The 25884-nt window shown below is 35.4% G+C and overlaps 2 protein-coding genes across 4 annotated transcripts in view; both read right to left on the reverse strand.

Moving 5' to 3' along the window:
* Positions 1-230: 230 nt before the first annotated feature.
* irf10 (interferon regulatory factor 10) lies at positions 231-13309 on the reverse strand. Of its 3 annotated transcripts, XM_030138699.1 has the most exons (10): positions 13205-13309; positions 12820-13082; positions 8965-9157; positions 8750-8826; positions 8258-8311; positions 5876-5972; positions 5633-5737; positions 2714-3100; positions 2462-2580; positions 231-1422 (listed from the first exon to the last, which is right to left on the reverse strand). In XM_030138699.1, exons 2-10 carry the CDS (start codon positions 12988-12990, stop codon positions 1357-1359), a joined length of 1269 nt encoding a protein of 422 aa, XP_029994559.1. In that variant the 5' UTR covers positions 12991-13082; positions 13205-13309; the 3' UTR covers positions 231-1356. The 3 variants fall into 3 exon arrangements, with proteins under 3 accessions (XP_029994559.1, XP_029994560.1, XP_029994561.1); XM_030138700.1 differs by having other exon boundaries at positions 8980-9157; positions 12820-13267; XM_030138701.1 differs by lacking the exon at positions 8258-8311 and having other exon boundaries at positions 5876-5981; positions 12820-13267.
* Positions 13310-20146: 6837 nt separating this feature from the next.
* The window catches only part of bmp7b (bone morphogenetic protein 7b), a 28437-nt gene continuing 22699 nt past the window's right edge, over positions 20147-25884 (reverse strand). The window contains exons 4-7 of the mRNA XM_030139813.1: positions 25403-25606; positions 24186-24262; positions 22281-22391; positions 20147-21332 (exon numbers count right to left, since the gene is read on the reverse strand). Of these exons, the coding sequence (XP_029995673.1) occupies positions 21183-21332; positions 22281-22391; positions 24186-24262; positions 25403-25606 (542 nt within the window). The 3' untranslated portion in view covers positions 20147-21182. The remainder of the gene's footprint in view (positions 21333-22280; positions 22392-24185; positions 24263-25402; positions 25607-25884) is intronic.

The raw sequence follows: 25884 nt of genomic DNA on the forward strand, positions 1-25884 counted from the left end.
TTTTGTAATGGTTGTCCCACACACCTACTTAACGACAGTGTTTTCTGCAGGGTATTGATTTTCAATCAGTGTTATGAAAGTAAACGCTATTGAAGAAGTGCAGATATATATATGAACAAAAATTGACTATATATATATATATTACATTACAGATGTTATATACAGTAAATATGCTAAACAGATTTAATGCAATCTCTGTCAATTTTGCAATGCATTTTTGTTTTTTTTTTATTTTCTTGCTTCTGAGCCGATGTTTATGTGTCGGCCTGGGCAGGCAAGGTGAATGTATGAGCAACTCCTCGCCTTTTTTATTCTCATCACTGGGAGTCATTTCAAACAATTGTTCGTCAAGGCATTACCCTCCAATATGTTCTTAACATTATCTCTGAGAAAGGGAGAACACTAATGAAAACTGCGTAACAGACAATCCCACCCACACAGACAGGTCTGTGTCACATCGCCTCGACACTCATGGTGTTTTTCCATTAAAAACTCAATGATGGAAGAAGAAAAAAGTGCAGTGGCTTAAGAGTAATGGTGCTAATAACACGTTGGAACATGATGCTTTGTGAATACTCTTGACCCCTGTGTACTGTAGGCTTCTGTTCCCATCTCATTTTTTACGTACTGTATATGTTTGAAGGCAGAGAAATTGATGAAAGTATTTTAAACTCAGATACGGGTATCTCCTCTGATTCAGCACACTCTCTCACTTTAGTTTTTTGTGTTTGTTTTTTTTTATTTTTAAAAACAAAACCTTACCTGTTGATTTTCTTTTTAAATGTTATAGCTACAAAAATGTATATTTTTAAAATTGTGAATCTGTTAATATGATGTTCGCTAGAAATAAAAGAAAAAAGCTTTATAGATTTAATTTAAGGTGTCAATTTATTCCCAGCGCATTAAAGATACTGCACACTTAAATAATCATTCAAAATATACATTGTTCATGGGATTAACACAATTGCAGAAAATGTATTTTAACACCAATGTATCATAATATTTAAGTGGTTAAGCTGTTCTTCAGCAACTAATATTTTTTGCTTTCATCGCTTCATAGTAGACAGTGACAAGAAGAATATGAACATGTTAACATAGTGCAGTTACTTTACATTGTCTTCTTTGAATTGCAAGCAAGTCAATAGTAAAGCACCTCTAATGTTTCTACATAAATATATATATATCCATTGATGATAGTCTGTATTCTTTGTTCTCCTCTGAAGATGTCCTTCAGGATGATCACAGCAAACAAATAAAGGTTCACTGATCCACTTGCACATTGTTCAAGCCTACCCCGGTGGAGGGTACTTTTCTCTCCTACGTTGTCACCTCCTTTGCGTTGTGAGGGCAAGTCAGTCATTTCTCCTCCGTTTTCACCAAGTTGAACCTCTGCAGCAGCGCCTCGGCAAACAGAGGCACCACCTGCCCAACAGAAAACACATTTAATGTGGTTCTGAGGACCTCTGCTGGTGCTCAGAAAAACTGCACAATAACTGTAATGGGTGTGTGGATTCTGTGTATACTGTTAACTGCAAAACTTCTGCATAAGCTAAAGAAGAAATATTTAGATGGGACTTGTTATGTACCGAGAATTGATGTTAATGTATTCAGGGCAGACAACAACAAAAACTTTACTGTATAAGAAAAAAAAATGGGTATACAATCTTGAAATACCATTAGAGCTGCTATGATTAATCATTTTAAGTATTAAAATCCTAGAACGATTTTTGTGCTGATTTCCAAAATATTTTTTTTACTAAATTTATCATTATTACTATGACTAATACCATTTATTGTAATGTTTTCCGCTGCATTTTGCTTTCTTTCAGTGAAAATGTATCATGTATTTTCTTATATCTAATTTGCTGACCATGCAGATGTTCATTAAAGCTCAGAGTAAATTCAAAGGTTATATAACAAAACAAACTGAAGAAAAAAGTGAACTTTTCTGCAAAATATATAAGAAACTGAACGTAAAACAAACATCTACAACCACTTTCACGTGTCAAAATACATAGATTTTACTGGTAAATCAATGTTGCAGAACATGACATTTACTACAGAACCTCTGAACGTCCAAAAAAAAAACAAAAAAAACAACCACACACATGATGCTGCTGAAAAGCTGAGAAAGTGCATTTTACTCAGATTATTAAGATATATTAACAGGGTTAGTGGTTTAAAAGTTATTACACATTTTAGATCAATAAGATGCTTTTGGTCTCTGAGGTCTTTGAGGATTAATGGATTAGTCATTAAAAGAAATACTAATTTTCTGGGTCTTTTCTGAGTGATCATGGGCTTCTAATTAGTCAAAGCCAGACTTTTTCTGTAGTGAAAACTTAATAGGAAATATTTTGACATTATATACACTTAAGGCTTGATCATTTGATTGTGAAAGTAACAGGCTGATTTAAATAGTTGTTTATAAGCTGCTTTTTTACATACCATCTCAACCTACCTGTGCCATGATTAGCTTCTTGCTTTTCGGTATGTTGGGGTCTGGGTATTCTTCTCCAAAGCAGAGTTCAATCGTATATGAAGGTGGAGGTCTTGTACCCTGTAAATAGCTCTGGAGCTCTGTACAGAAACAATAACTGCATCTTTACACACAAAATGATGTGATTTTTTTCCGTCTCAGACATGTTTTACTAGCACAGTCTATTCTAAGGTGTTTGTTTTGGTGAAGTACAGTGTCCGCGCAATGACTTACCATTTAGAAATGTAGGAATATCCAGCAGTTTAAAGGTCTTCTCTCGTTCCAGTTTGTTGGGGCGGTCAGTGTGTTGGGCCATGGGTCCGCTCCAGTACACCCTGCCCTGGCAGAACCTCTTGATGAACATCCCATCTGGAGCCACCCATAATAGCACACCCCTCTCCAGATGACACAGGAGGCGGGTCATCGCTTCAGTCATGCCTGACGAGAAAGACATGAGGCCGGGCGAAGGGAAGGACAGCTGTTCGGCGTCACAGGGCCCATAGATCTGGGCGTTTCCCAAGGGGACACGTCCCTGGAGGATGAAGCAGCCATCGGGGCTCCTGGTGGTCACCCTCGTCACTATTTGTCCCTGGTACACCAACGTCACCTGCATACGAAAGTCTGCACAAAAAAAAAAACAAAACAGCGAATGTTTTCACAGTCATACAGCGGAAAAGACTTTACATGTTCAGGTTGAGCAGGAAGGGTGGGTGCCCCTGCTTCTGCCCACCGTCCAAACACATGCACTCAACAGATTAACTGCTCAATCTACGTCACCTGAAGGTGTGAATGTAGGAGTGAATGGATGTTCATCTGTATCCCCTTGTAGGACTATTGTAAAATAAACAAAATAACACTGACTTGTTATTTTTAGATCATATCTTTCCGTGTGAACATACACTTCTAGATGCTTTAGTGCAGGGGTGTCAAACATGTGGCCCGGGGGCCAAAACTGGCCCACAGGATGAATTAGTGAAATACAAAAATTACACTGAAGATATTAACAATCAAGTATGTCAAAATACATTTAGTTCAGTTCCATCTAAAGTGGGTCAGACCAGTAAAATACTATCATAATAAAGTATAAACAACAAAAACCACCTATTTTTCTCTTAGTTTTAGTGTAAAAAAAGGCAAATTACACAAAAAAGTTAACATTTGCCGACTAGCCTTTTACAAAAACCTGAACAAATATGAACAACCTGAAATGTCTTAAGAGATTTAGGAGTAATTGTACCAATATTCTGTCTGTTATTAAATGTTTTGTGTATTTGTAGATCCACTGTGATCTGTATGTTGTAATGAATATGTAAAACTGAGAAGCTGATGCCAAATAATGGCATAAATTGTTAAAATTGCACTTTTTTTCTTAATAAATTTCATTTTGGTCATAGTTCATGTTTTTCCATATGTTTTTTAAAACATAGTTTGTAGATGTAAAAGTTTTGATAATATTATCTTACTTTTTTCACTCTAAAACATAGAAATTAGACATACAGATTTTGGAATTGATATTATATATGTATTATTATGTTATTATTTTAATGATCCGGCCCACTGCAGGTCATATTGGGCTGTATGTGGTCCCTGAACTAACATGAGTTTGACAGCCCTGCTTTAGTGCAAAGGACTATTGTTGCGAATGTGCCTCAGTTTTCCACTGTTATTGTAATGAGGTGCTGATTAACACTGTTTGTGAATGTACATACGTACATGTTACCTGGTTATCTATGATATATTTTCTCTTATCTTTAACAAATTAAAGAGAATCCCTTTTTATTTCTCTGAGGTAGGGTAAAGTGTGCAAAGACCGATTCGGTCTCTGACACCTAACGTCACACTCGCAAAAAAACTACTGCGTTCTGGGTAGTTGTCACCATAATGAAGGTAAAGTGATAAACAAAACTGTGCGTCAGAGATCCAATGAGAGAGTTAAGGATTGTTTCTTGTGTCATATAAAATAACACTGACCTGTTATTTTTAGATCATATCTTTCCATGTGAACATACACTTCTAGATGCTTTAGTGCAAAGGACTATTGTCGCAAATGTGCCTCAGTATTCCACTGTTTTTGTAATGAGGTGCTGCTTAACACTGTTTGTGAATGTACATATGTACATGTTACCTGGTTATCTATGATCCCTGTCGTTCATGGATTAACTTCAACGGCCTGTTTCTGTAATGGTGTTATTAACTTCATGGCATTCATCTGATTTTTAGATCATTTTTGTTTTGTTTGGATTGTTGACTGAAGGAACTGATCAATAGTAGCATCAATAAAAAATCTACAAACCTTGGACTGAGACTATTATTATGTAAATTATGCGTAATGTCACTAATTTGCATCGTAGCTATTGTTTGCGCAATTATCAAGTGAACAATCTCCACTTAATTTAGCGTCTACTTAAAAGCAACAACACAATTATAGATAGATAGATAGATAGATAGATAGATAGATAGATAGATAGATAGATAGATAGATAGATAGATAGATAGATAGATAGATAGATAGATAGATAGATAGATAGATAGATAGATAGATAGATAGATAGATAGATAGATAGATAGATGTAAATAAACTTAGCCAATAGGGGTGTAAGAAAATATCGGTTCTGCAATATTTCATTTCACAATACTGTATCGATATTTTTAGGTATTTATTCAAATGCAGATATTGTGGAGGTTCATTTTTGGGGTTTTTTTGTTTATATTTTACTTATTATTATTTAACACTCCTTTATTAAATAATGTTAGTTCCTTTGTTGGGATTGCACATAAATAATGTTCTGATGTTAGTTCTGAACTAATAGAATATGAACATTTGAACAGGATCTTAAACTGTTATGTCTGTAAAACAGAATTTAAGTTGGAACACAGGAACATTTTGTGATATAGCATTAGATCCTGTTGTGATCAAATAAAAATTCGTTTAGTATTTGTGCAGATTTCTGGTGCATCTCAATTTTTCAAGGAAATAATATTTAAAAAAAGAAACAAACAAAAAATTGCCCTTTTAACAGTATCATGATATATCGTGATATATCGTATCGTGATCCTAGTATTGTGATTTGTATCGTATCACCAGATTCTTGCCAATACACACTCCTATTAGCCAGTAACCCCCCCAATGGTTTAAACAAAACGTATGTTTACCTGATATCTGAAGTGCAGAGCTGAAGCAGATCAAAGGAGACATGACCTTATTTTGAGGTTTCTTTCCAGTGAACTCACAATACATGTGTTCCCTCATCAGATCATCTAAAACAGGACAAAGGAATTCAACAAAACACATTAAACATGTTTAACTTGTACCCACAGTGGGTTGAAGTGTCAGGGTTCAGAATTTGCGATAAATTATATTAGAGCATATTCATATATATTTTGTTTAACCCTTACTTGTCATTGTTTTTTCTTCATCTTCATCTTCATCATTGTCGTCGTCATCATCATCATCATCATCATCATCATCATCATCAACTGTTTTACTTGATTCCTTTTGAGTGCATAAAAGCAAAGAACAAAACCATGGTAACAGACAAAATTCACTGGAGGTTTTCATCAGATTATTCTCCTTCCAAAGTACTGTCAGTTCTTCTATTCTTGAGAGCACATGTGTAGAAATGATTTAAAGGCCATGTTGTACGGTGGCCCAGAGGTGCAACAGCCCAAAAAATTATCCACTATAAGAAAAAAAAGGGAACAGCTCAAAAAATTGTCCACTATAAGAAAAAACAGAACAGCCCAAAAAATTATCTACTGTAAGAAAAAACCAGAACAGCCCAAAAAATTAGCCACTATAACAAAAAAAATAGAACAGCCCAAAAAATTATCCACTATAAGAAAAAAATAGAACAGCCCAAAAAATTATCCACTATAAGAAAAAAATAGAACAGCCCAAAAAAATTATCCACTTTAAGAAAAAAAATAGAACAGCCCAAAAAAATTATCCACTATAAGAAAAAGAAGAGAACAGCCCAAAAAATTATCCACTATAAGAAAAAAACAGAACAGCCCAAAAAATTATCCACTATGACAAAAACAATAGATCAGCCCAAAAAATTATCCAGTATAAGAAAAAAAAACAGAACAGCCCCAAAAAATTATCCACTATAAGAAAAAAATACAACAGCCCCCCAAAAATTATCCACTTTAAGAAAAAAATAGAGAACAGCCCAAAAAATTATCCACTATAAGAAAAAAATACAACAGCCCAAAAAAAGTATCCACTATAAGAAAAAAATACAACAGCCCAAAAAAATGATCCACTATAAAAAAAAATAGAACAGCCCACAAAAATTATCCACTATAAGAAAAAAAGAGAACAGCCCAAAAGGGGGGGGGGGCAGGGACAGATTAAGATTGAGAACCACTGTATTAAGCTAATAAAAAAACTATAAAATCTGGGGATGTTAATGATACGATTTTCTCACAATTTTTTTTAACAGAATGGGGTGCAGACAAATTACGACTGAAAAAGATTCCTTTAATTATTTCTCAGACAAAAAAGTAATTTCTGAAGTAGGGTGTAACTGCAAAAGTATGCAATGAATGCATATTTAAAAAAAAAAAAAACATTTACACTGAACAAAAATATAAACGCACCACTTTTGTTTTTGCTCCCATTTGTCATGAGCTGAACTCAAAGATCTAAAACTTTTTCTGTGTACACACAAGGTTTATTTCTTTCAAATATTGTTCACAAATCTGTCTAAATTTGTGTTAGTGAACACTTCTTCTTTGCTGAGATAATCCATCCACCTCACAGGTGTGGCATATCAAGATGCTGATTAGACAGCAGGATTTTTGCACAGGTGTGACTTAGGCTGGCCACAATAAAAGGCCACTCCAAAATGTGCAGTTTTATCACACAGCACAATACCACAGATGTCACAAGTTTTGAGGGAATATGCAATTGGCATGCTGACTTCAGGAATCTCCACCAGAGCTTTTGCCTGTGAACTGAATGTTCATTTCTCTACCATAAGCCATCTCCAAAGCTGTTTCAGAGAATTCATGAAGAAGACTGTGCGAGGAAAATGGTGGTCACACCAAATACTGACTGGTTTTCTGACCCCCCTGGACCACCCAATACAGTAAAAGTGCACATTTTAGAGTGGCCTTTTATTGTGGCCAGCCTAAATCACACCTGTGCAATAATCCTGCTGTCTAATCAGCATCTTGATCTGCCACACCTGTGAGGTGGATGGATTATCTCAGCAAAGGACAAAGGAGAAGTGCTCACTAACACAGATTTAGACAAATTTATGAACAATATTTGAGAGAAATAGGCCTTTTGTGTACATAGAAAAAGTTTTAGATCTTTGAGTTCAGCTCATGAAAAATGGGAGCAAAAACAAAAGTGGTGCGTTTATATTTTTGTTCAGTGTATATATATTTAAATATAGAAAAACTACAAAATATATTTTCTCTTACCTTCAACAAATTAAAGAAAATCCCTTTTTATTTCTCTGAGGTAGAGTAAAGTGTGCAAAGACCGATTCGGTCTCTGACACCTAACGTCACACTCGCAAAAAACAACTGCATTCTGGGTAGTTGTCACCATTTTGAAGGTAAAGTGATAAACAAAACTGTGCATCAGAGATCCAACGACAGAGTTAAGGATTGTTTCTTGTGTGATATAAAATAACACTGATTTGTTATTTTTATATCATATCTTTCCATGTGAACATACACTTGTAGATGCTTCAGTGCGAATGTGGGAAAAGAAACAAAATGTCATCATCATTTGCAGGTGATACACTGACGAGGTTTTCTTACCTTTGCTGTGACAGCTGTGTTTGCACAGTTCTCCACTTGAAATGAATAAAGCTCCTGCACCCAGACAATGGAGAAGTGTCCATGAGCCACAAGAGAGTTGTAATTTTTAAACTCTTAAAAGTGTAAGCACTTCAGCTGTAAACCAGATGGTTAGTACCGAGGTAAAGTTAGCAGTGGGTTGGATATTCGACAGACATTCAAAGGCCGCCACCTTAGGGACTATCAATAAATTACTGCTCTAAACACTGAACCGAGAAGTAGTCAATGGTGAATTGCAGTATTGCAGTAAATATTTATGACATATCATATATATATACATATATAGTCACGTAAAGTTCACTTTCACTTTCACTTGTCTCGACTGAGTTCAGCAGGATTAGCATTTAACACTTTGTCATACTGCAGACGTTCTCCTCTCAGTGGGTTAGACAATGAGGAAACCACACAATGTTTTTTTTTTTTTATACAATTTAAAAAGTACTAAAATCTAACCTTTGTGTTCACAGAACTGGGGGTCTTTGGGGAGATCTTGTTCAGGATGATCACTTGATCCTTTGTCTGCAGGGAATCTGAGGAGAATGAAGAACACTAAGCTCAATGATTCGTTCAATTATTTTTTTTCGGTTTGTTGCTTTTTCAACTAATTTATAAGTTAAAAGGAACATAGTATGAAAATAAAATAAGCCTTATGTTTGTTTGTGTTTTACCTGTTATGCACTGACCATTGACTGGCTGGATACGATAAACCTTATATGGCTCAGTGATGTCCAGCTGGTTGCGTTCAGGGACCTCATGGAAATCTGTGCTTTTGTTGAGTGCACAGCGGAGACGGGTTTTCCACATAGTTGGATCAGCTTTATCCCTCCCCTCTCTGAACTTGCCCTTGTAAACAGCCCATGCCTGAGCATAAAGACTGACAGATCAGAAACCTATACAGAGTGTGAATACACATACTATGTCCACTTAGTTATTTCTTTATCTGTGGATATGTAGATCTGATTAGCACTAGTTTATTTATATTCATATTTTTTTTCTATATTTTTATCTTTATATTCCTCATGTTATTACTATCTTTCCAGTTCTGCATGTACTAACTTTACTGTAAAGGGTGCTGTGACACTTGAATTTCCATTTTCTTATCTCATTTCTTGTTAAAAAATAAATAAAACAAGACTAATTTGCTTTGTTTGTTGTTTTGCTCACTAACGCCAGTAAATTCAAAGAACTTAATTGAATCTAGTAAGTTTAACTGATTTTAATGTATTATCTTGTAATAATGAAGCTTCATATTTGGTCCTGTTATTGCTATAATCTTTCAGATCAGCTATTATGCTCTGATTATGGTTGGATATTAGAACTTGTCTGTTATGTAGGTCCATATCGTACAATGACAACACTATTATTGATAAAAAAAACAAAAAAAAAACAAAACAAAACAGTGAGCATGTCTTAAAGTGTCTTAACCCTTTCATGCATAGTGGTCACTACAGTGGACAGCTATTCCACAGCTGTTCTCTTGTATATTCATGGATTTTGTTGGGGGGGGGGCAGCTGTGGCCTAGATGGCTGGAGAGTCGGCTTGTGCTGACTTGCCCTTGAGCAAGGCACTTAACCCCCTGTTTGCTCCCCGGGCGCCTAATATGGCGAGCCCACTGCTCCTAGTATGCAGTGTGTGTGATGCATGTATGTATTATCTATCGATGGGTTAAAAGCAGAGGACAAATTTTGGTGTTTTACATGTGTGAACCTACAGGAAAACAAAGATTCTTCGATTCTTCTTGTTTTAGTTGCATATCAACCAACACAGTGGACGCTTACCCACCATCCCATATACCACAGGTGTCAAACATTCGGCCTGGGGGCCAAATCTGGCCCGCCAAAGGGTCCAGTCTGGCCCTTGGGATGAATTTGTGAAATGCAAAAATTACACTAAGATATTGACAATGCTTTTAGTTCAGGTTCCACATTCAGACCAATTCAATCTCAAGTGGGCGGGACCAGTCAAATACTATCATAATAACATAGAAATAATGACAACTCCAAATTTTTACCTCCGCCAAGGAGGTTATGTTTTTGCCAGGGTTTGTTTGTTTGTTTGTTTGTCTGTCCGTTAGTGTGCAACATAACTCAAAAAGTTATGGACAGATTTGGATGAAATTTTCAGGGTTTGTTGGAAATGGGATAAGGAAGCAATGATTAAATTGTGGTGGTGATCGGGGGTGGGGGGGCCCACGGAGGGGCCCATTTCCAACAAACCCTGAAAATTTCATCAAAATCTGTCCATAACTTTTTGAGTTATGTTGCACACTAACGGACAGACAGACAAACAAACAAACCCTGGCAAAAACATAACCTCCTTGGCATGGGGGGGCCCACAGGGGGGTCCACTGATCAGCCTTGGCGGAGGTCTGCGCTCTCCGAGTGCTTCTAGTTTGTCTGTCTGTTTGTTTGTTTGTCTGTCCGTTAGTGTGCAACATAACTCAAAAAGTTATAGACAGATTTTGATGAAATTTTCAGGGTTTGTTGGAAATGGGATAAGGAAGAAATGATTAAATATTGGTGGTGATCGGGGGTGGGGGGGCCCACGGGGGGGCGCAGACCAGAAAATGTCATCAAAATCTGTCCATAACTTTTTGAGTTATGTTGCACACTAACGGACAGACAAACAAACAAACAGACAGACAAACAAACCCTGGCAAAAACATAACCTCCTTGGCGTGGGGGGGCCCACGGGGGGGGGCCACTGATCAGCCTTGGCGGAGGTCTGCGCTCTCTGAGTGCTTCTAGTTCTCTATGTAAATGTAAATATTTTCATGTATTTACACTAAAACAAAGTATAATTTTACAAAAAATGTGAATAACCTGAACAAATATGAACAACCTGAAATGTCTGAAGAGAAATAAGTAACTTTTTTTTTTCCAACATTCTGCCTGTTACTCAATGTTTTGTGTGTTTGTAGATCTACTGTGATCTATAAGTTCTAATGTACATGTGTAAATGATAAACTGAGGCAGAATATTGTTAAAATTACATTTATTTTTTCAGTTTGTTCATGTTGTTCACATCTTTTGAAAGGACAGTTTGTAGATGTAAACCTTCTCATAATATAAATTTACTTTTTTCGCTCTAAAACAGAAAAGTTTGGAGTTGACATTATTTATATATAATTATGCTATTATTTCACTGGTTCGGCCCACTGCAGATCAAATTTAGCTGAATGTGGCCCCTGAACTAAAATGACTTTGACACCCCTGCCATACACTGCAATTCATACCATTACTGTAACATTCCTGTTCCTGATAAACCCAATCTACAGTAACATATCTGAGTATAAATCAACTGCTAATTGTTATTAGACTGTAATTAACAGTTTTTTTTTTTAAACAAAAACATGTTGGTTTTTTTTGCACATGATCTGAGTGTGTAATAACTAGTATTATCGTATGTCAAAATGTGAGCAGCATTAAAAATATTTTTATTTCATAGTTTTTACACAGTATGTCACTTCAAAAATGTATCCAGCTGAGTGGATATTTTTGTAACTTCTTGAAAAATAAGTTCATAAGAAAATGTCAATCACATTGTCTTTGTCTTGCCTAAAGAGGAATAAAAACTCAGAAAAAAAAAATCTTGATTAAGGTTCTCATAATTCATGCATGAAAGGGTTAAAGACGAGAGGGAAACGTGCTCTTTGGACTGTGTTTAATCTTTTTACCTCCGCCAAGGAGGTTATGTTTTTGCCAGGGATTGTTTGTTTGTTTGTTTGTTTGTTTGTTTGTTTGTTTGTTTGTTTGTTTGTCCGTTAGTGTGCAACATAACTCAAAAAGTTATGGACAGATTTTGATGAAATTTTCAGGGTTTGTTGGAAATGGGATAAGGAAGAAATGATTAAATTTTGGTGGTGATCGGGGATGGGGGGGGCCCACGGGGGGGCCCATTTCCAACAAACCCTGAAAATTTCATCAAAATCTGTCCATAACTTTTTGAGTTATGTTGCACACTAACGGACAGACAAACAGACAAACAGACAAACAAACAAACAAACAATCCCTGGCAAAAACATAACCTCCTTGGCGTGGGGGGGGGGGGGGGGGGGGGGGGGGGGCACAGGGGGGGCCACTGATCAGCCTTGGCGGAGGTCTGCGCTCTCCGAGTGCTTCTAGTTCTCTTTTTTTCCTTATCCTCACAGTTAAGAAGTGTTCACTGCTCATTCTTAACATGTAAAACTAAATACATAAAAAATAAAGAATAAAAAGAATAATAATAATAATAATAATAATAAAAACATGACTGGACAAAAACCAGCACTTAATTGTGGAAAATTTATCAAATTTTATGCTTTATAAATGAACTATACCTTCTATGATAGTAATTTTAATTGCTTTATGGTTAAAGAATTATTTTTGGTGGATTAAAAAGTGGTTAAATCAGTCATTTTAAGGGTTAGTACAAATATTACATCAGTTTTCTTTTCATTTCAACAAAAACTATGGCTATCATGTATAATTTTCTGTCTCATATCCCTTCATATACATATAAAGTGCAGATTAAAGGCCTTAACCTTGAACAGAGCTGCATCCTCCGTCTGTTTGTAGTCCTTTTTGGCTGCGTGCTTCCAGGGAATCCTGAACATAGTTTTGTCCTCATCTTCCCAGCAAAGTCCCTCATATTGTTCACTTTCTATCTGCGCTATCAGCCATTCTTTCAGGTGCATTTTCGTCCCTTCTTCCATCTTCAGCACATACTGTTTGTCACAGGAACAACCGTTTACTTACGCACACATCAGAGAACCATGCGTAAAAGTCACTGGAACCGCACGCCCACCTGGCAAACGGAAAACAAATCTGGGTTTTAATTCTGTTTCTTTTCAGGATCCACTGTTATTTTTTAGAATAATACAACCTTGGAAGATTTTTTCACAAGTTTTCAAGACAGCGAGTTCTCACCTCTTCACACTTAAATGCAGAAGTCGCAACTAAAAGTTAGTGCGCTTTTGGAAGCGAAAGCGAAAGTTTGCGCCTCGTCTAATACTTTCGGTTTCCTCATGATGGTTGGGCTGATGAAAGTCTTTACACACTTAGAAAAAAAACAGGGGTGTATGAGAAAAGTCGAGAACAAGCAGGGCAGTGAGTTCAACATGAGTGAAAGGCTTCATGTGGGGAAATATTTGCAGAAAATGGATCAATTTACGCACAAATATTAGTCCAGGAATCAGAAGAAGCCTTTAATCCTTTCAATTATGAGAAACTTAATCCATTTTTTTTTTCCTGAGTGTTTTTATACCTCTTTAGGCATGAAAAAAACAATGCGATTGAGAATTTTCTTCTGGGAAAAAAAACAAAAAACAAAAATAATAATGAAAAAAAAAAATTCTTATGAACCTATTTTTCATGAAGTTGCAAAAATATCCACTCAGCTGGACACCACATGTTTAATTTTTGACGCACAGAAACATGTATTTACTGATAAATTGTGTAGAAAACTATGGAGAGGGCTTGTGATTCTGGGGGTTTGAGATCTACATAATGTTACTAGGTCCAAAATTGAAAATTATATCATATCTAAAAGTAACAATAAAATAAATGTAACATCCCAAAACGTAATTACTTATTTTAAACATGATACTAACAATCTAGCATTTATTGTAAATTTATTCATATTATTTGGAAAATTTCATACACATAAAAACAAATATACTAAAACAAACCCAAATTTTAAAATCTTCCTATTAGAATTTGAAAATTATATTAAATCTTTAGAATTCATATATAATTAAAAAAAAAAAAAAAAAAAAAAAAAAAAAAGCACTAACACATTGGCTATTTATATATATATATATATATATATATATATATATATATATATATATATATATATATATAAATTCAATACTGACTGAACTCTCTGTTGCATTTATTTATTTAAATTTGTCAGATTTATTATTTATTTACTTTTTTTTTTTTTTTTTTTTATAATTTGTATTTTATGCTTTGTATTTTTAAATCTATGCATTATTTTCTTAAACTTATATGTTCAAATGCTTTTTCTCTTTTGACGTCTTGATGTTTGTTTAAAATTTTGTACTGTACACTCAAATGTTGTTAATAAAGTTGTTAAAAAAATACATAATGTTACTAATTCATGTCAGAAAAGATATGTAAAGTCTTAAAACTTTAATAAAGATATGTGTAAAAAAAAAACAAAAAAACAAAAAAAAAAAACGAAAAGAACAACAAAATCCATTATACAAGAGAACAGCTGTAGAATAGCTGTCCACTGTAGTGACCACTATGCATAAAGGGTTAAACTGTAATGAGCCATCACTTTAATGCAAAACTCTTAAACATGTATCCTAATTTTAGACTTAAAAAAGCTAAAATAGGGTAAATAACACATTAAAAAAAATAAATTGAACAATAATAAGCGCACACAACATTTATGGTTCATCAAAAATCTGTTTAAAATGACTAAATACGCAATAATTTTAAAGTTGAGTCTTTTTTTTTTTTTTTTTGCCACACAGGTTTGGAGAAGGAAAGGAACAGCATTTATCACATATAACAGACAATATGCACACATTATGTACATTACATGTTTGAGTCATATTGAAAAGTTCATGTGAAAATGAAAGCACGTGGGCGTAATGGAGTTTTTTTTCCCCAAATGCTCCTCCTCTTCTTCTTTTGTTTTATGATCTGAAAAGTCTTTATACGGGCTTTACTCAAGATAAAAAGATACTGAGAACAGAGAGGATTAACATAAAGGTATGAAACAAGTAGAGTTATAAAAAAAACAACAAAAAAACAGGTCAAAGTACAAAATTAAAGACAAAACAGTTTAGTGTTTCACCAGCAGAGGGCAGTGTGATCATTATAAAGGGGTTTAAACAGCACTAATGATGGAAAACAATAATACACATCCTCCTGGGACCCAGGAAAGTGAAAGTTTTAGCTTTTTTACATTAAACAGTTGTCTTGATTAGAAACGGCATAATGCAACAGTTTTTTTTAGATGCATTTTTAAAATATGTATTTATTTATTTATGGGAGTAGTACTATGGAATGGTTTAGCAGATGAATTAAAAGAGCGTGCAAATATTTTTCAGTTTAAAAGAATGTTTAAAAAACAAATAATGAAGAAGTACTTGGAGGAGATACAGTGACATTGATGCTCTAAACCAGGGGTGTCAAACTTATTTTAGTTCAGGGGCCACATTCAACCAAATTTGATCTGAAGTGGGCCAGACCAGTAAAATAATAACAGTGAAAAAAGTTAAATTAAATTATGATAGTGTTTACATCTACAAAGTTTCCTTAAAAAATCTGAATAATAGGAACAACTTGAAATGTCTTAAGAAAAATAAGTGCAATTTAAAAAATATTCTGCCTCAGTTTATCATTTACACGTGTACATTATAAGTTACAGATCACGGTAGATCTACAAATACACATAACATTTAAAAACAGAATGTTGGTACAATTGCATTTACTTCTCTCAAGACATTTCAGGTTATTCACATTTTTTGAAAAAGTATAGTCTGTTAATGTAAACATTTTCATGTAATTTTACTTTTTTACACCAAAACAAAGAGAAAATTTGCAGTTGTCATTTATAGGATATTATAATAATATTTTACTGCTCTGATCCACTTGAGAATTAATTGGTCTGTATGCATCTGTATGTGGAACCTGCATTAAAATGATGTTGACACCATTGTTAATTTCTTCAGTGTAATTTTTGCACTTCACAAATTCATCCCATGGGCCGGATTGGAACCTTTTTCGGGCCGGATTTGGCCCCTGGGCCGCATGTTTGACACCTGTGCTCTAAACAGTGTGGGTGTGGGTATGGGGTCAGAGTGGGTCCGGGCCTGTTTATGTTCCTATCTTGTGAGGATGTGTTATTGTAATGTTCTGTATTGTTCTGTAATGTTCTGTATTATTTTGTATTGGTGTAGTGAAATGTTGTGATGGGTTGTGTGGTGTGAGGGGTTGATATTATAAAAGCAATACTTCTTCCATCTCCTTTTCAAACCATGTGTTGTCCACTTGTCGTCTGTTAAGTGTTTAAATGTGGTAGCAGGTTTGAAATAAACATGTGAAATGAAATAAATGTCCTTTGCAATTGACAGATTTTTTTTTAAGCAAAACTGTCAAACTTTTGCCCCCTACAGAAGACAAAAATGGATTGCTGGGTCTTAGGATAATATGACAGCTTTTCAGTAAAAGTTGCGGTATTAGAAACCAGTATTCTTGACACTTCATTGGACAGCAGAAAAAAAAAAAAAAATCAAAAACCAATGCTTTAACAGTTATAATTTAAGAGATAAAATCAGTGAAATTTGTTGTAGATTCTAATTGTGCCAACAAAACGCTGTCTGTGTATTTTTTTCTTCAGTGATGTGAGCTAAATATCCTCTTAACGCACTTCTTTTTTTAATTCTAAGTTATTTTAAATAACACCAAAACCTGCAAGCTCTAAAATAACTGTAGATTTGATTCAGTTATCACAAAAAAGCAATGAAAAATACAGATGGATGAACATTTAAGATAAGCCTGTGGCATTGTTTTTTTGGTTGAAAAGTGTTAAAATATTTTCAGGAAATCGCAAAGCACCACCCACACATGTTGTTAACGTTTATCCTCAGTCTACCACCATGTGCAGTGTATAGATTAGGCATGTAACTGCAGTCGGCACATTAGAAAATCATTCCTATAACTCATCTGATCGGTGCTTTGTCTCCAAATGCATCTGTTCTCGCCCACCAACAGCATTAGAAATACACAGAACCCACATCCATCTTACAGGCATAAAGAATAAAAATTGTGTGTTTGCTTTCGAAGGCGAGTACAGATGTACAAACCTCAGGTCATGGGTTAAAGCAGGGGTGTCAAACTCTTTTTTTTTTTTTTTTTTGTTTTCCAGGGGCCACATTCAGACCAGTTTGACCTCCAGTCAAATAATAGCATAATAACTTATAAATAATGACAAGTCTAAATTTTTTATATGCAAAAAATAAGATTAAATTATGAAATCATTTACATTTTAACAAACTATCCAAACAAAAAAGATGTGAATAACCTGGAAAAACTGAAATTTCTGAAGAAAAATATGAAGAAATAAGAAAAATTTGATCAATATTCTGCCTCAATTTATGATTTCTACATGTGCATTACAGATTAGATCTACTAAAACACATAACAGACAGAATATTGTTAAAATTACACGTATTTTTCCTTAGGCATTTCAGGTTATTCGTGTTTGTTTAAGTTATTGACGTTTTATTAATAAAGGATATCAGAGTTTAATGTTCTCTGCAATAAATCAAAGAGAAGAAATTGGAGTTGACATTATTTATAGGCATAACATCATATTATTTTTTTCCACATTAAACCAAGAAGAACATTTGGAGTCATTATTTCTAGGTTATTATTCTATTATTTTCAAGTTCAACACCGTTGACTGTTACTATCTTCGGCACTGTTTCAGTTGAAAACTCATATTTATGTCGAGGCCCAAAACGGAATCTGGCCCGATTCAGAATCGGGCCAGCCCAGAATGGAATTCTATTCTAGGCCAGCCTAGAATGGAATCCTGCTGCTATAATGTTATTTTTATACCATGTTTAATGCAAATGGTCTAAATTATTACAAAAACCAATACATGGAATTTGCAAATATGTGAAAAAAAAATGGAAAAAACATTTTAATTGTAAACTATAATACACTTTATTACCTCCGCCAAGGAGGTTATGTTTTTGCCAAGGTTTGTTTGTTTGTCTGTCTGTTTGTCTGTCCGTTAGTGTGCAACATAACTCAAAAAGTTATGGACAGATTTGGATGAAATTTTCAGGGTTTGTTGGAAATGGGATAAGAAAGAAATGATTAAATTTTGGTGGTGATCGGGGGTGGGGGGGCCCACAGGGGGGCCCATTTCCAACAAACCCTGAAAATTTCATCCAAATCTGTCCATAACTTTTTGAGTTATGTTGCACACTAACGGACAGACAAACAAACAAACAAACCCTGGCAAAAACATAACCTCCTTGGCGTGGGGGGGCCCACGGGGGGGGGGGGCACTGATCAGCCTTGGCGGAGGTCTGCGCTCTCCGAGTGCTTCTAGTTTACAAATAGAACCTAGTGGTACTCCCCACCAATATATGGTACAGTGAAATCGACTGAAATTGACAATAGTTACTCAAGGTATGTAAGACTGAAAATGTAAAATTATGACAAATTATGGAATTATGGATCATTTGCATTAAACATGGTATAAAAATAACATTATAGCAGCAGGATTCCATTCTAGGCCGGCCTAGAATAGAATTCCATTCTGGGCCGGCCCGATTCTGAATCGGGCCAGATTCTGTTTTGGGCTTCGACATATATATGGATGAAGCCGTTCAATCTGAGCAGACTTTTCTATATCTGTCATGTTTACCGGTTTTCTTCCAGTATATTATGACTTTGTAATCTAAGTGAGGTTTGTTGTGTTAGTCGTTTGTCCAGGACAACAGGTGGAAATTAGCTTCTCTGCTAAATCTGGTGCATGTACCTTGTTCTTTGTAACTAAAGCTAATACACACTGTCCTGTACCTAAATAAATAAATGCAAATCGGCTAAAATTTACTTAGGAGGTCAAATGAGTGGCCATTTTTGTTAAAAAAAAAGTTGTAAGAAATGCATAGAACTGTGTTGAAATAATGCTAATGCATTTGTGCACAGACTACTGATATTATTTGACAGTGGAACCTATATTTTCAGAAATATTGGATTTTGAATAGCACATGTATGTGAAAACTTTTGCTGGTGGACGGACGTGACATTACCCATGATGCTCTGGTCAGTACCAGTACTTTGTTACTAATAATAATTATATACTTACAATTGCTAATTATCCTCTTATTCATAAATGTTAGTATTGTGGATCTAAAACAATAACAGCTGACACAAAAACACAAAATGTGGCAGTGGACGGATGTGACATGGTTGTTCTGGATCCCATCATACTGATGCTCGGCAGCCATGTCACCGTTTCCACAAATGATCCCTGTGCAAAAACTAGTATCAGAATTATTTATTGTGTAGTTTATCATCATACTAATTCCGTTTTGGGCCTCGACATTTATATTTATATTTGATTTATCATTAATAATTTATGTATATTATATGAATGTTGAGTAATAATAGTATAAGTCTTGATATAATTACCTCCACCAAGGAGGTTATGTTTTTGCCAGGGTTTGTTTGTTTGTTTGTTTGTCTGTTCGTTAGTGTGCAACATAACTCAAAAAGTTATGGACAGATTTGGATGAAATTTTCAGGGTTTGTTGGAAATGGGATAAGGAAGAAATGATTAAATTTTGGTGGTGATCGGGGGTGGGGGGGCCCACGGGGGGGGGGGGGGGGGGGGGGGGGGGGGGGGCACTGATCAGCCTTGGCGGAGGTCTGTGCTCTCCGAGTGCTTCTAGTTGTGTGATGCAATCCTATTGGCCGCTAAGATTATAAATATGGAGCATCACAGTCTTTTGACCGTCACGTAATTTGATTTAGAAATTCATCTTTTGTTTGTATTAATCTAAGTTTTAAGTAAAGACCACAACCAGAAAAGTTGGATTCCAGACCCTTTCGTTTACTGATACGTGTCACGTAAGAAGAACTCTGAGGTTCACGGCTCGTGAGTTCTACGCTGCACTCACAGGAACCTTTGGCGTGCCGGTTTTGGCCCCCGGGCCGCATGTTTGACATCTGTGGGTTAAAGGATGTAGCTCGACTCCAAGCAAATATTTATACAGGAATGTGCAAGATAGTGCTTCTGCATACACCCGCCTTCAACTTGACAATTTAATTCTGCTCCTTCTCCAGATTAAACACAACATTTCAAGGTGGTTGTTGTTGCTTGTCTCCCAGTTTATTGTTGTACCAGTTCAGCAGTAAAACCCGGTCGAGACATCGGGCACTCTGTAGAACAGCTCAGCCAGCTTTCAATAAATAAATCTTTTTAAATATGACAGATGGTTTTACAGCAGGAGGAATATAAACATGAAAATGTCTAGTACACAGAACACGATACTAGGTACAAAGGCGTTTTCTCTGACTCTGACAGTTCATTTTATTGATGTCATGAAAATGTGCCCCAGGTTTATGTAACAGCTTCGACTAATGAAATATGTAGACGTTTCCACAGGTCCAACTTGTCATAAATTGCTTCCCGCTGCCAGCGCGCGGGATACGTGAACACACGAAGACGAAGAGGAGCAATGACTTTAAATTCAATGCTCACGTTGAAGTACTTTTCTATTTTTCGTCTCCTCAGAGTTTTGTGTGTACTATTATATGAAAGAAAACAGGCAGCATTACATAGAAGAGAAACCACCAGTGACATTCCAGGAAATAAATACACATCTTGTTTTGTTTGAAAAATTATTTACACAGTATTGTACATAGAAGAGTTCATAAAATCAGAACTTCCATCCTGGTCTGTCAGTCATAAAAATATATATTTATATATATAATATAATATAATCTACAGTAAAAGGATGAACTACAATTACAATTACTGAAATAAACAAAAGATTGTCGATTGTGAATGAATATACAGTACAATCACTGCTTTAAATGTCTGGTATACACAGTAGAAAGCACAAACGTGAGTGTGTGTGTGCGGGTTTGTGTTTGTTTGTGCGTGTATGTTTGAGAGGAATCTAAAACGGATTGAAATTCCTGTTTCAGTCTTTAACATTTAAAGACGCGTTGTGGACAAATCGTGAAACAAAATCAGAGCTTGACTCTTCAATGCTTATGCATACTCTATTTTCTGTAACGTTCTCTACGTTTCCGATGCCAAGCCCAAAGTGGTGCCTGACAGCCCGCATTAGCGCTCTCTTCTAGATTGTGTTGTCTCCATTGTGACGGTACTGACAGTCTAGTGGCAGCCACAGGCTCTGACCACCATGTTGCGGTATTTCTTTAGAATGACATTGGAGCTGTCGTCAAAGTAGAGCACGGAGATGGCGTGGAGCTGCGTGGGGGCACAGCAAGGTTTAGGAACCGTGTCTGGGTTAATGAAATGAACCTGCGTAGAAAAGAAAAAAACAACAGGGACCGATCAGCATTATAGTTCATATTAACGCTCCGGTATCCCATCCAGCAAGGCCCTTACTAAGCACCAAGTGTGCATTTTTGGCACACTTGTGGAATAATGTAAAAAAAAATTTCATACAGTTTGTTTTTAATTCTTTTACACTTTTTTCTATTTCATCAACTTGAGCCGTAAATAAAAATACTAAATACTCAATAATTGTCACATTTTTTAACCCTTTAAATGCCGTGTTTGTAATGTAAACAAACCATTTTTTTGGATGCAAAAAACACAAAAAATAAAGTTTTTTCAATATACTACATAAAAAGTGGATCACATATTACTTGATTTTTGCAGCCTGGCATATGTCAATGATGAACTCCAACACTGGTTAATTTGCATTCATTTTTGGCGCTTGGTCAAATGTTAAAAAAATACTAGCATCTGTCACCAAGTGTGCGTAAAATGCACACCTATAAATCAAACTATTAAATATTATATATTGATTTATTTTTCTGCTCTAATTTTATTTTATTTTTGTAAATCAAGGTCAGCCCTAATCATACATATCAAATGGAAGAAATAGTGCGTTTTAGGCACACTTGGGAGATAGATGCTAGTCTTGTAATTTTCTTTTGTTTACAATGTGCACATTTTAGTTGGTGGCCAGAATTTTTAAGATCATGCAAAAATAAATTGTGAAAAATAATATGAAGTTTTTTAACACGAAGTGCAAAGTGTGCCTAAAAGGTGCACCCGGATACCGGAGGGTTAAATAAATCATTAGTGACAAATCACCATTCTACAGTATAAGCTGCAGCTGTTTGCGATCATTACAGACAGTAGTTTGAACAGTGGCTGTATTGTCCTGACAGTTGATGGGATGATTAGACTCTTAACATGACTGCTGGGTTTGTCTTCCCTACTTTGATGGTTACTCACAAGGGTTTGCACAATAGCATGGTTTGTGGCGTTCATGTAGGAGTTCAATGGGAAGGCACACTCTCCCTCACAATAGTACGCTGCGTATCCCTCCGGAGCAATGATCCAGTCCTGACGGGAAAACACAAAGAAAGCCTCCAGTTTAATGTCATCTTTAAGACCAGCGACGACTGGGCTCATTATCAGTACATTTAGCAACAACAAAACAAGGCTAGAGTTGGTCTTCACTGCATTCCATTACAAATATAATAATACAATGATTTAATATACATTTTAAAACTTTAACATTGCTACTAAAATGTATTACAAATGATTTAATCTTACTTTAGGAGCCTTTTTTAGTTATTAAAGAAGAAGAGTAAGGTGTAAAACTGTTTTATATCTTTTAAGGACAGTATTAAAACTGTACATGTGGTCAGTTTTAATACCATCCAACTAGAGTTTTAATTATTATTATAATGTAATGGGCATAAACTAAAGAACAGAATTCCTTTATTGTCATTGTAATAAAGGCGTTATTTTACTGTGAAAATAAAGGTAGCAGTGAAAAAACTGAGATAATAACCAAATGTAAAAAAAAAAAAAAAAAAAAAAAAGAGAAATTAACTGAAATAAACAATGTAACGTAATTTTAAATTAAATAATACTGCATGGTAAATCAACTTTTGTGTGTTTTGGGCTATTTAAACTTCAACTTTCGTAATCTTTTGTTAACTTCTGTTAATTAAAATCTGCGGTTGCAATATATGGTGTATAATAAAAATGGCTTTACAGAATATATAACATTTCCTTTAGAAATCATATTTAATGTCATGTAGTCATACGTTGTTCAGCGTCCATAAATTAAGGTGTTCGTCATAATTGGTTAAAAACTAAAACTAACACCAAAATTGTTTTTTGTCTGAATTGTGTACTTGTAAAACTAACTAAAATGTAAAAATAAAGGTAGCAGTGAAAAAACTGAGATAAAACAAAATGAAAAAATAAATAAACAAATAAAATAAATCAATTAAAAACAAATTAAATGAAAAAAAAATAATAATAATAATTTTGAATTAAATAAACTGCATGATAAGTGAACTTTTTGTGTGTTTTGGGCTATTAAACTTCAACTTTTATAAAGTTAATTAAAATCTGCAGTTGCAACATATGATGTAAAATAAAAATGGCTTTACAGAACATATAACAATTGCTTTAAAAATCATATTTAATGTCATGTAGTCATACTTTGTTCAGTGTCTATAAATTAAAGTGTTCCTCACAATTGCTTAAAAACTAAAACTAACACCAAAATTCTTTTTTGACCGAATTGTGTACTTGTAAAACTAACTAAAATGTAAAAATAAAGGTTGCAGTAAAAAAAAACTGATAAAAAAAAATGTAAAAAAAATTACACAGAAAGAGAAAAAAAAATTGCAACATAATTTTACATTAAATAAACTGCAGGATAAATCTACTTTTTTGTGTGTTTTGGGCTATTAAACTTCAAATTTTATAAAGTTAATTAAAATTTGCAGTTGCAATATATGGTGTATAATAAAAATGGCTTTACATAATATATAATAATTGCTTTAGAAATCATATTAAATGTCATGTAGTCATACCTTATTCAGCATCTATAAGGTGTCTTAAGGTATTCCTCATAATTGCCTAAAAACTAAAACTAACACCTAAACAGATTTTGACTGAATCGTGTACTTATAAACTAACTAAAATGCAAACTTCCATCCAAATCCAGACTGAAAAACTAAACACTATTGCAAAATAACCTTAAATGTCTTCCTTATATCTCACGGAAAAGGCCAAAGAGGAACTAACTGATACAAGGGCCTAGATATATTTATAGCAAAACCGTATGAAGTGAATGAAACGTTGTAAAAGTGCTGTGAGGATCGATTTCCGTACCTGCCAACCCAGGTCTCTGAAACTGACGTAGAGTTCATGCTTCTTACAGGCCTGCTTCTGATCAGTACTGCTGTTTTCTGAGAGAACGATGGAGAAAGACAGACAGAGTGATTATGTATTACATGCGCTATTATCCCAGTCAGCAACAACAGTAACTATTTACTTCAGTCAGACCCCAATTAGGCAGAGATGATAAGGAGCAGACCTAAACACTGCCTAACTATAGGATCCTCACACAAAACATTAACATGTAAACAAGGGCTGAAGGAAATCACCTCCAGATACAGCAGTAGTTGGGTAATTGTTTCAAATGAGTGGGCCACCCTGCTTAGAGGTCACTCTGCTGGGCTTTGAGTTTCCACTGACTGAAACAGATGTGCACACAGAGCACACTCACCACATTTTTCATAACTAAAAGTCTCCCTCCTCTGCTTTCACTCATCTTTCTATTTCTTTTCTTCCTCTTTATGCTTTCAAGGAGACTGTTTTTGATCTAATGGTATCTCTTTCTCTTCTTCTTCTGCTGACCTCTGAGGCTCTGTGGTACATTAGTGCTTGAAAGCGGTTCACGTTGGAAAGGATCATGAGCGACTGGTTCTCATCATCCAGTTAAAGACCACTGGTATCCAAAGTTCCAAACAGGCCCATTTGGCCCATGTGTTGTGGCCCTGCTTGCCCCACAGCACACCGCAGATGTGTTCTGCCATAAAAGCCTGTGCTGCTTTACCTCCATGCAGGGAACTTGGCCCCGACTGCTCTGTAATGCTTGGGTAAATAAACAAAGACAGCGGAGGGATATTTGAAGCTCAAGCATTACAGTCTAGTGTTTCAGCACTTCACATAAACACAACCCTCACACCTCCAAAACAAAGACACTGATATGCATCGCATGTTTTATTGTTTGAGAATCACATAAATTCCAATGTCAATTTATTGTTTGTCCTGCATGGTTTGAAGGCAGTATGCATGCCTAGGTGTGTGTGTGTGTCCTTGTCGACACATACTGGATGCATCTTCCTGTTTTATGGAAATGGGAAGATATCTCATACAGATCCAGAAGTAAAAATCATCTGTGTTCCATTCCACGGATTCCTCATAGAGCCAACAAAAGCCAAATTAAACCAGGAGTCAGCCCAGCACAACGGGAAAAATCAGTGCTGACTTTATACACAACACACACACACACACACACATTCACAGACACTTTGGGTCTTTACCTGCAACGTTGGCCACTCTCAGCGCTTCTTGGCTCTTTGCCCCTTTGGAGCGGTTGGGGTTACGTTGTTTGGTCCCCCCGGGTGCTGAGCGAATGCTGCGCAGGTGCACCTCAGTGGCTTTGAAGAAGGCCACCATGAAGGGCTGTTTATTCTGAGGTCCACTGCGGCCAATCAGCCCGGCCACACGTGGATTGATACTTTCTCCTTCAGAGGGAGACAGAGAGCGCAGTCAAACAGGTGTTGGCATGTTCATTTTATTCGTTAATAGTAGTGTGTGAAGTGGAAAAAACAACACAGATATCTCTTTATGGTATGGACTTGTTTAGAGTTTCACTTGCACATGTATGATTCTTTTCCTCTGTGAATTCCTTTCCCTTTTTCTCATCCTTTTTTAATCCTTTTATGACTGCCATTATAACAGGTCACATGGGTGTCTTCATGTTTTCTTTGCAATAAAAGTGTCAGAAAAGGTCTTTTTTTGC

This window comes from Sphaeramia orbicularis, chromosome 7 (genome assembly GCF_902148855.1).
Source record: "Sphaeramia orbicularis chromosome 7, fSphaOr1.1, whole genome shotgun sequence".
NCBI lineage: Eukaryota > Metazoa > Chordata > Actinopteri > Kurtiformes > Apogonidae > Sphaeramia > Sphaeramia orbicularis.

Coding starts and splice junctions, on each gene's coding strand:
- irf10 (XM_030138699.1), bottom strand. CDS start 12,990: ATGGAAGAAGGGACGAAAATGCACCTGAAAGAATGGCTGATAGCGCAG. Junction 5,973..8,257: donor ACACAGCTGTCACAGCAAAG/GTAAGAAAACCT, acceptor TGCACTCAAAAG/GAATCAAGTAAAACAGTTGA. Junction 5,738..5,875: donor TGAAGAAAAAACAATGACAA/GTAAGGGTTAAA, acceptor GTCCTGTTTTAG/ATGATCTGATGAGGGAACAC.